Source organism: Rousettus aegyptiacus, unplaced genomic scaffold (assembly GCF_014176215.1).
Source record: "Rousettus aegyptiacus isolate mRouAeg1 unplaced genomic scaffold, mRouAeg1.p scaffold_m13_p_2, whole genome shotgun sequence".
NCBI classification, from domain to species: Eukaryota; Metazoa; Chordata; class Mammalia; order Chiroptera; family Pteropodidae; genus Rousettus; species Rousettus aegyptiacus.
In genome coordinates, this window is record NW_023416295.1 from 82,627,475 (window position 1) to 82,638,333 (window position 10,859).

Below are 10,859 nucleotides of genomic sequence, written 5' to 3' on the forward strand. Positions count from 1 at the left end.
AATATTAATATTTAATTTTATATTAAATTTAACAGTATTAAATATAATTTTACTTAAAACTCACATGAGAAAGAGACAAGGGAAGATGAAAGAACTGCTAAAAATTTACATAATGTTTTCCTCAAAACGAAAGCTATTAGTCCTTAAAAGTTCCCTTTGAAGTTTTTTAATAAAAAATATTGAGTTTGTATAAATATATTTAAAATTTTTTTACTTGTAATAGTACCAAAGTATTTACAATGCAAAATAGCTGTTCTCTTAACTAACCTTTACCTGCTCTCCGGAGGGAATCACTTTCAATTCCTTTTAGCTGTTTATTCTCATTTGTATCTCTATATTTCAAAATTAAGTTTCTATACAGCTATTTCTTGGTTTATTAATTTGAGACATTGTCCAAAACTGTCTATTATGAAAAATAAAGACTTAGATCCTTTTAGATCTCCCCACATTTACTCCCACCCTCATATATTATATATTCTTCTCTCAGTTTAATTTTTAAATGCATGGTTTATATTTATAATGACTTCTTTTGACTATGAAATATCATTTACTGCTGTGTCTAGTCATGTAAAATGATTATGTCTCTTGTATATTTCGTTTTTTCTTGAGGTCGATAATTAGTTTTTTCCTGAGGTCAATAATTAGTTTTTTCCTGAGGTCGATAATTAGTTTTACCTTTTGTGTAGCTAAATTTTCCAAGTATGCCAACAGCTCCGTTAAGACGTCTATCAACAGATTTTTGTTTTACCTCTGGAGACCTCTCTCTTCACTTTTCTCTACTCTTCTACCTTTTCGTCTATGTGATCATCATTCTGGCATATTTCCTCGAAGTTACTTGTTGTTTCCTAATGAATATTTCATCATCATATTTTTAATTTCCAAACGGTGTTTCTTGGTCTCTGATGATTCCCTTTCCATAACATCCTCTTTTCTATACTTCCTCTTCTTTACTCCAGCATCTTTTTAAAATAACTGTATTTCAGGATATTCGTTTTGTCACGTGTTTTAAGTTTTTCCTCCTCTCCGCATGGTCTCTGTTTCCTCTAAGTTTCTTTCTCCTGTTTGTTCACTTCCACATTGGAGGCCTTCCTCAATGTCATATTTAAGCTTGAAGCAATAATGTGGCCCTTGGAACCGCTGTGGACCTGAACCATTTGTTGATTGGTAGCCTTCACTGTAAAATAATCCAGCCACGAGGGACCCACAGTCAGGATCTGCAGGGCGTTTCTCCTCTGTGTCTGGGGCCTTTCCATGGTGCTGCAGACCAGCTAGACAGTTTCTCATGAATGTCCCCTCTACCCACTGCAGGCATTTGAGTTATTCTTTTTTCCCACACGGCTACCACTATTTCATTCACTTTCCATTTCCCAAAGATTTCTTGAAATCTCTCTTTTCTTGTCATTTCTTGTCTTGTTCTCTTTGACTTTGTGGGTTTATACTCTTGATTCCTTTACTATAATTTTAAGAGCATTCTCAGGGGAAAAATATATGGCTAATCTGCCAATTTAAACTGTAAGTCCTAATGTGATATTGTGATATTGTAAGAAATATATATTTGGTCTTTGTCTCTGGTTCCTTGGCACAGTGTTCCTAAACTCTTGTAATTTCATTAGTAATGGGGCGAGAGGATAATCTTTCATTGTAATATTTGGTCTTAGTCCCAAGTTCCTCATACAAGAGCTTCTAAGGCCCTTGGAATCTCCAAAGTGATTAAGTGATGAATGACTTTTCCTATGCTAATAAGATGATTGGTGGCTGAGGACCTCTATATGACTTCAGGTTGGGGGCTGGTCACCAGAAAGACCAACCATGTGGTTAGAGGGTTGAAACTTTCAGCTCTACCCTTCAGACCACAGGCTTGAAACTGAGTAAATCAACCACAGGAGATGATTTCATCAATCATGCCTGTGTAATGAAACCTCCATAAATACCCTAAACAAAAGAGTTCAAAGAGTTTCCCAGTTGGTGAATACGAGGGAAAGTGGTGCATCCAGAAAAGGGCATAGGAAATCCGTGTGCCCCCTTCCTTGCCCTATGCATCTCTTTCATTTGGCTGTCCCTGAGTTGTAACCTTTAAAAGAAACCAGTGATAGTAAGTAAACTGTTTTCCTAAATTCTGTGAGCCATTCTAGCAAATTATCAAACCCAAAAGGGGTTGTTGGAACCTCCAATTTATAGCCAGTCAGTCAGAAGTCTGGGTGGCCCAGACTTGCAATGGATGTCTGAAGTAGAAGCAGTCTTATGGGATTGTTGGGTCTGTGCTAACTCCAGGTAGTTAGTGTCAGAACTGAGTTGAATTTAGGGCACCCAGCAAGTGTATGGAGATTGAAGAACTGGTTGTCAATACGAGGAAACCCCATATTTGGTGTCATAAATGAAGTGTTTTGAGCAGAAAATACCAAAGCAGGTGGTACCAAGAGTGGGGTACTGTTTGGTAGTAAAAACAGCACTTTAGACTTAAGTACACTTAAAAATATGTATTCCCCATGCAGTTAGCATTGATATGTTGGTAGGTGGAAAACCAGAGGAGAGAAGGAGCAATTAGGGTGATCATCTTATAAACTAAATAAATGTCTAACCAATGTACTATATACTTAAAACTAATAAAAAATATGTATTCCCCTCATAAATTTAATAAGAGAGTGGCAGAAAAAATTTACTAAATGGTGCTTTTCTTTATTATTTAAATGAACCAAACAAAAACATGCATTATACATCCTTTCCTCATTAGTTTCAGAGTTTTTAGTCCAAGCAATCTTTACATCTAGAGTGTTTAAAATATTGCTAAAATTATGTCAAAGTTTGGTTTTTAAAATACATGGGCCACAAATTTTTTCATATAACTTTTGTCTTTTCCAGGAATTTTAAGTTGATTTTCTTCTTTCTTGTTGATCACAAAATTCATAGACCTTCACCACATCGATTATATATCATAGTTGTACTCCCAGGTTCTGAATAGAACAATGCTATGAAATATCAAAAACTAGCTTCTCTGGGCCTTGCCTCAAGGAGCCCTTTGACTTTCTGAACTAAATTCTTTTTGGTCTGTTGTGGAACTATGGAGTTGATATCTGCCTATGGCCATCCTGGATGAATTCCACTTTTTTGAATCCCATCTTTAAGATTCAATTTTGGCTTTGCTAGGATATTAAAAAACAAACAAACAAACAGTAATTTCTCTCTCTTTCTTTTTTCTTTTTAGAAAAAGCACTTAAGTTGTAAACTTTATGAGATTTTGCACATCTATTATGTCCCTGTAGGGAGTGTTACCCTTTGTTTCTCGCTCAGCACCCAGTCGTGGCTGGCCCACTAGAGCGAACAAGTTCACACCTGTTTAATGATTATGACTAGCCTGAATCTCCCCTTTCTTTGGGAAATTTTTTTCAGATAGTAGACATATTTTGAAGTATCTGCTTAGCCTATCAGCTATCGATTTCATCTTTAGGAGGACCCTTTCATCATTAGGTATGTTGGTTTATGTTATGATGTCCCATCTCACTAGTGGGGCCAAGGGAAGAAACCTTATCCAATTTGAAACACTCCTCTTTCTTCTCTTGGATATTTGGTTTTGATATAGGAAGTAAAGTCAATCTCTTCTAGTTCTAGAACATGTAAACTTAGAAGCTATGAGGCAGTTATATTCTATCCTTCGAGAAGCAACAGAAAAATCCAGTCTGCAGAGAGACAGAATAATGAAGTAAACCCAAAAATAAGAGAAGAAAGATGTCAAAAGAGAGTTCTATAACCTATGTTAGAGTTTGATTTTAGACTTTTAAATCTGAAAAGGTAAAATCTTGGAGAAGATATAAGAACCCATTTAATTCTGAAGAAGGTCAAGAGATTCAGCATCACTTTGCTGATCACACTTTATATAATATAATTACTTGCCTGCCAGCTCGAGACTGGAAAGAAATAGTTTTGAGGAGGAAAAAAAAAGGAAATACTAGTCTAGTTTATATAATAAAAAATAAGAAGAGGGAACTCATTGTATACAACCCGTTCAAAACACATTTCAGCAAACTTTTATCGGGCACCTACGATACGTCTAGCAAACTGCTCACCACAAGGAATACAAAGCTGAAAGGGGAGTAGCTCCTGCCCTTGAAGCTCATAGTATCTAAGGGGGTCCAGGCAGGCCCATGGCCAGAATGCATGGCAAAAGCAATGGCCAGAACATGGTGGGCCAAAGTTAGCAGCAGGAGACTCCAGGAGGTAGCTCTGCCTTTTAGATAAAAAGTGAGAAAAGATTGTTGTACCCAATGCAGCGACACCCAATAAAGAATAGAGCCCAAGCATGACAGTATGTAGGCAGATTCTGAAAAAACAGGCGGTGGATTGAGTGTGAGGTGAGGACATGGGACAGTGTGGCTCCCATGAGTCTGGTTTGGTTGCCTCAATAGTTTGAAGAATAGGGAAAACAAAGAAAAGATAGATAGGCTTGGGAGTTGTGGTAAGATGACTTGGTTAAGGAAGTTTAGATTTATGACAAGGTAGGACAGCCAAGGAAGATTGCATGGTAAGAGTAAGGACAGGAAGGGCCAAAGACAGAGCCTGGGGAGTGATTCTTACAGGCTGAAAAGATGGAGCCCCAGGAGGAACAGTATGAGAGGTGGGATGGAAAGCAGGAGACTGCAAAAGGAAGCCAAGGCGGGGCGAGAAGAAAGAAGGGTGTCCTGGCACCAAATGTTCCTGAGAGGCCCAGTCCCATATTCACTTTGCCCAGGACAGTTCAGGTATATGCCTGCTGTCTCAATGTCATTACTCATCTCTCTCATAAATCATGTTGTCACCATAGGCAGGACCATGACTGAAAAGGGTGTAATGAATGTGGCAAAATGAAGGCCACTGGTGAGACTGATTTCAGTGAATGGTGTGGTGGGAGCCAGGTTGCAGTGGGCTGAGAAAGGAGTGGAAGTAGGGGCGATGGTCGTGGATGCTTCTTTCAAGGAGCTAGCTATCCGGGGGTGGAAGTGGAACTGTGCCAAGAATGTTCTTCATTGCTTAGGCTGGGCATACTTGGACAAGCTGAGGGAACTTAAAGAGTGCAGAGGAAAGGTTCTTTACCAATTAAGCTAGACATACTTGAGCAAACTGACCAGCTGATGGAAAAAGCCAGTCAAAAGGAAGATGGTGAAGATTGAACACCATGGTTGCATTTGCATTGTGTCCTCTCAGGACAGAAGTCTCTAAGGATGATTGTGGCAGGGATCAGGAGGACAGGTATAGGGGCCGGCTGTGGGCAGGAGTACAGCCTTTATTTCACTCGAATGGTATTATGGACCAAATGTTTATGTCTCCCCAAAATTTGTATATTGAAGCCCCAATATATTTGGAGTTGAGACCTATAGGAGGTAATTAACCCATTTCCTACTTGGAAAAAAGAGTACAGTCTACTGCCAGGGTTAATTTAATTTAATATAAACACACTTTGAGGCTGAAGCAAATCTGACTGGTTTTCAATGCAAAAATAAAATATAAAAACTGTTCTTGGAGCTGTTTATAAACAGAATTTATCTCTAATCCTAATGTAACAGAAATGTATATGTAAATTGGATTCATCAAATGAATCTTCGGGTAACAACTGTTCAAAACAGTGTTAACTTCACTCATAAGAATGTTACATTTTCTAGGATTTGACATTTTCAGCGATCAAGAATTACTCTATTTTGTAAATGGAAATACCACTGCAAAAAACCAGAATGCTATAAATAGAATGATGTCATTTGTTTTCAAAGACTATCGATATATTAGAACAATGTGAAAATAATAATAAAAGCGAGATATTTTGTGGCAAACTTTGGAGGTAAGGTTAGGACTGTAATCCACAAGTTATCTTGGGGTAAACACTACAGCCAATGGCAAGTACTCTCAGGGCAAACAGGAAATGGGTTAAGGTTAAATGAGGTAATAAGGGTGGGGCCCCGATTGGATAAGATTAGTATCCTTATAAGAAAAGACATTAGAGAGCTCGTTCTCCGCACCTGCTCAGAGGAAAGGAGGCCATCTGGAAGCCAGGAAGAGGACTCCACCAGACTCCAACCCTGATGGCCTTTATCTGGGCTTCCAATCTCCAGAACTGCGAGAAAATAAATGTCTGCTGTTTCAGCCCCCCAGTCTGTGGTGTTTTGTTATGGCAGCCCAACCCGACTGAGACAGAAGGGAAAAGAACAGGAGGGTATAATTTAGACAAACATATAAGATATTGGTCAGAAGAAGTTCATCCATGTAGTCTTGACCCTCAGGAAATGGGAATGATTTCCATGCATTGAAAATGAAAGGGGAGGTAGTAAAGCCAGGAATTTGAGAAGTCACATAAATATCGGGGAGAGGCTCTGAGAGCCAGGGGTGAGAGAACTGATGTTGGACATGTGGGGACTCTGGAGAAGACACTGGAAAACTTAGGATTCTGGCAGCATGATGGGCTGGGTCCAGAGGAGATGATCAACCAGGGACACCCCTTTCTTAAATGTCCTTTGGAATCTGTCAGACACAGAATAGTGAGGCTGGGTGAGTCCCAGGACATTCTTATTGTCTGGAGCTCATAGAACACTGTGCTCTCTGTTTGTAATGTAAGCAAGTAGATAGGATCTGAGTGTTGTGGGTTTTACCTTGGGCTTCACGTTGTCCCAGAGCCTGAGTGAAGGTCAGTAGAGAGACACTTCAGTTACCTAAGAGCAGGGAAGCAGGGACTAAATCAGGGGCCACTGGATAAGGCCACTTTGGTGGTAGAACTCTAATCTTGGATATTAAAACTGGGCTTTCAACAGGAGTGTCAGGAAGAGAGTTAAGCCCTCCCTTGGCATGGGATGTAATGATGGGGTGGGGATAACGGGGATTGAAGGGACTGGAAATCAGAGCAGGCCTCTCTATGGGAGCAGATGCATGCACTGGTAAAAATTGCATGTGTTTGAGTCCTCACGCCACTGTGACCAGCTGGGTGACCTAAGCAAATGGCTTCAGTGTTCTCACCTGCACAATGGGGGTACTGATTATTGATGTGAGAATATAATCAGATAGTGCTGTGAAGGACTTAGTAGACTGCTTGGTGTGAAGTAAATACTCAAAAGGGGAAAACTTTATAATCATCATAATTCACATTAATTTTAGGGATAGAAAAAATTTTAAAGAAATCCATAAATACTTTCTCAGAAAATTAGAAAGTGATTTCTTCTGAAGTTATCAATAGCCAGCTCCTCGGGTGGCCTTTGAAGGCCTTCCCAAAATTCTGCTCACAGAGCCACCATAGAGCCTTTCAGCCTCTGGATCCGGATGCACTACAGGGAGGCGCAGAACCACCACATGCTGGAGGCTTCCAAGTGCCAGACCCCATACATAAAGTTTTTGTATTTCTGAGCTATTAACTGGGGAGGGACGGAGAGGGGAGGGGTAAAGTGGGAAGGGAGGGTGAAAAAGACTAAGGAAGCTGTTCCCCATGGAAGTCTTTTTATCTGGTTTGGAAATGAGTTTCATCAGGTACATCTGATTCCATCCTCCGACTCAGATTCCCTGTCACCAACCCTGCTGCCCTGAGTCCAAGAAACAACCCTGATTATTAGCCCTATTAATGCATCTCCCCTGAAACATGACAATCTTTAAGGCAATCATTCTTAACCAGGGACAATTTTGCTCTCTCTGCCTCTTAGAGGACATTTGGTAATGTCTGAAGATGTTCTGTTGTCAGAACTTTGGAGAGATGTTTCTAATGAGTAGAAGCCAGGGATGCTGCTGGACATCATACAATGCACAGGATACACAACAAAAAATTATTCAGCTCCCCTCTCTTCACCCTGTCCCTATTATCCCTATCGCATTATTTCTTCCCATGCCAAAGGCGGGCATAGCTCTTGTTAAAAGGGCTTAGCTCATGGTGCCCCTTGTTGAAAGCCCAGATTTAATACCCAGGATTATAGTGTCAAAGTTAAGAAATTATGATTGAAGGAAAAGCAATCCCATACACCTCCACTGAACTCACTAAGGTCATCAAGTTGGCAGTTTGCCAGAAGCTTAAAAAGTCCTACCTTGAATAACTAATTCTCCTTTGCTTGACCCATTTATGTACAATTTTGTAAGCAACGATTGCTTTCAAGATGTCATTCTTTATTACTTGTTGCTATATGAAACTGCCACAACTTAAGACAGTCCTTATGGGTATCATCATCATTTCATTCATTCATTTATTCATTCATTCAACCAGTACATACTCATTGAGTTCCCTCTTATACCGTGATGGGCTCTAGGGATAAAGGATGAAGAAGATTAAAACTCAATGCTCAAGCTTGAAGTGTATGTATTGGGGTACAGGGGAGGACAGATGTGCAAGTGAATAATTACAATACTGTTCCAAGTAAAAGTCCTCATGAGATACACGGGAGTGAAGGTGACAAGGGAAGGTGTGGTCAGCACTTCCTATGGCAGCCTCAGAAAACTGCCCCATCAGCCATCATCAGTTTTGGGTTTCCATTTGCAAGGTACCCTCCTACCACCTTCCTGTATGGAAAGGCAAGGGGCAGGTAGTAACAGCCAATTTGGCCTTAATGACCCCCCATTTAAAAGATGCCTATGATCTTCCTCAAGAGAGAGCCACAAATGAATAAAAAATTGTTTGAATACCCTTAATTTCAAAATCAAATGTCTGACCACTCAGTCACATAGAAGGAAAACAGGGTATCATAGGTTGGGAAAAATGTCAATCAAAGTAGATCAAATCCACTCCTAGTTATTAAAGGAGTTTTCTGCCAAGAAGTGGGTCTGAATAAGCCCATAACATAACCAAAAGACCAAGACTTACACACAGGAAACTATCTTGTAATAATACAAGGCAATATGTGAGTGTATGAAAATGACATGTAAAGACAGGGATGTAATTGACATAGCCCCGGGTGACTGGGAATCAAGAGATCTGGGTTCTAGTCCCAGCTCTACCACTTACTTGCAGATTTGAGGCAGGTCCCTTCTCCCTGTGGCCTCAGTTTGCTCATATGTAAAAAGAGGAAATTGGACCAGAGCATAATGCAGCATCCTTCCAAGGCACACTGAAGATATCAACCAAGTGAAGGCTATTATTTTCCCCTCTGCTTATTCCTGAGATAACACGAGATTTCCCTTGAGATTAAAATGTAGGTTGAATCTTAGTCCTGAAGCCATCCACCTGTTGATTTCTTCCAACAACCTCAGGGTTACAGCAAATATTTAAGAAGGAGGCTGGGAGGGTAACAAAGAGGGAACTATTGCCTCTTTCATTCCTGGGCACTGACTAATAACACATATCTAGGCTATGTTTGGATTTGAATTTTTCCCAATGATCCAAGAGGCTTTCCTCCAAATTGGGAGTTCAAACTAATGAGTAGGTGCTGTTGCTCCAGCACCTTTAACACCAGCACTAAGAGGCTCCAAGTTTACAAGGGAGCTGGGAACAAGATCCCTAATTTCCATTCTTTCAAACTACTGCTGCTGGCATGTCATAGACTTGCTAGAAAGATGGGCCTCTCCAAAGTGTCAATACTCTCATCAGCTGGGGGAGCAGAGGTTTTTCTTATGCTCAAACAAGAGAGGACTACAGGAAGGCAAAGGCATTGGACACTGGGAAGGACTTTCCCAGGGTAGAGATTGGAGACTCAAAATTGAGTCCCCAAATGCTTTCCCTGGGGAATTTCTTGGGACAGAGTCCTTGGGGGGTGGGGGAAGCAGTCTGGAATATAAGTGGAAAGAAACAGTTATGCAATCTGCACCTCTCCCCACCCCATCCCTGCAACCCCTCGCCATTCCTTCCATCCAGCCTGTCTAAGTGCAGCTACTCTTTCCCTGGACCTGGTTTGTGGAGACAGGCTTCTCCCAGGAGTTCCCAGGCATGCAGACTTTAGGGAGCCAAATCCCACAGGAGAGAGTGGGGAGGGGACTGCAAACGGTCCCATCACAGACGTGGAAGCTATGGGCTGAGCTTTCTTTCTGTGGTTTACCCATCTGCAGCCAGGTGTGTGTGAATGTCAAGGCTTTGGGGCAGACGGATTTGGGTTCCAATCCTCTTTTCTTGGGGCAAGAGTTTTGGTCTTTCCGAGTCTCGGTTCCCTTGTCTATAAAGTGAGGGCGAAAATACCAACCTCGTAAAGAGATTATGAGGTTTCAGAGGAGTAATGGAGGCAAGGTGTCCAGCACATAATAGGCACTGCCAGGGCAGACTCCAGAATTTTTGTCTACGAGGGCCTTAGAGGCGCCGCGCGGAGGAAGGAGTCGAATGGAGCGCAGAGGATTCATCTGACAGCCGCCTTCGCTTGGAGCACACATTTTTATTTTGAGGGGAGGGAACCCTTTGGAAAGAGAGATTTTTGATGTAGAAGACTGGAGTAAGGGTTTCCACACCTCAGTGGAAGGTCTGGGGATCTTCCGCCACCCTTATCCCGCGTGGACCTGAAGGAGGCCCCCTGACTGCGGAGGGGTGCGGTACTCACCGTGTGCGCGGCGCGGGTGAGCAGCAGCAGCAACAGCAGCAGCACCAGCAGCCGCCGCAGGCACGGAGGTGGCGAGCAGAGGCGCATGGTCCCAGGTGCGCTCCCAGCCGGAACCCCGACGGCGGGCCAACCCAGCTCACCCCGCGCTGGGATACTCAGTGTCCCCCCCAGGGTCCCCGGCTCCAGCCAGCCCCTGTGCCCTGAAGAGCCATTGCTGGTTCTGCAACCCGCGGCAGCCTCGAGACTGCGCCACCTCGCCTCCCCAGACGAGGTGGCCGCACTCTAAGTCTCCCGGTTTATTGATAAGGACGCGGCGCTGCGGGCGCTCCTCCACCTAGCCTGACTGGCTGGCTGGGAGCTGGCGTGCAGGCTGACAAGGGAGGAAGCGGAGGGAGGGCGCAGGGGGCCTGGCGC

General features: G+C 42.3%; 1 protein-coding gene across 4 annotated transcripts in view; it reads right to left on the bottom strand.

The window, feature by feature from the left end:
* SCTR (secretin receptor) overlaps positions 1 to 10,859 on the bottom strand; it is a 75,905-nt gene extending 65,046 nt beyond the window's left edge. The window contains exons 1-2 of one of the 4 annotated variants that reach the window (XM_016151411.2): positions 10,446 to 10,857; positions 10,098 to 10,304 (exon numbers count right to left, since the gene is read on the bottom strand). Coding sequence is in view for 2 of the 4 variants with exons in the window: in XM_016151408.2 (XP_016006894.1) it covers positions 10,446 to 10,532 (87 nt within the window). In the remaining 2 variants the exon portion in view is untranslated. Of the gene's footprint in view, positions 1 to 6,608; positions 7,204 to 10,097; positions 10,305 to 10,445 lie in introns of those variants that run through there. The other 3 variants (XM_016151408.2, XM_016151410.2, XM_016151412.2) reach the window with 3 other exon arrangements.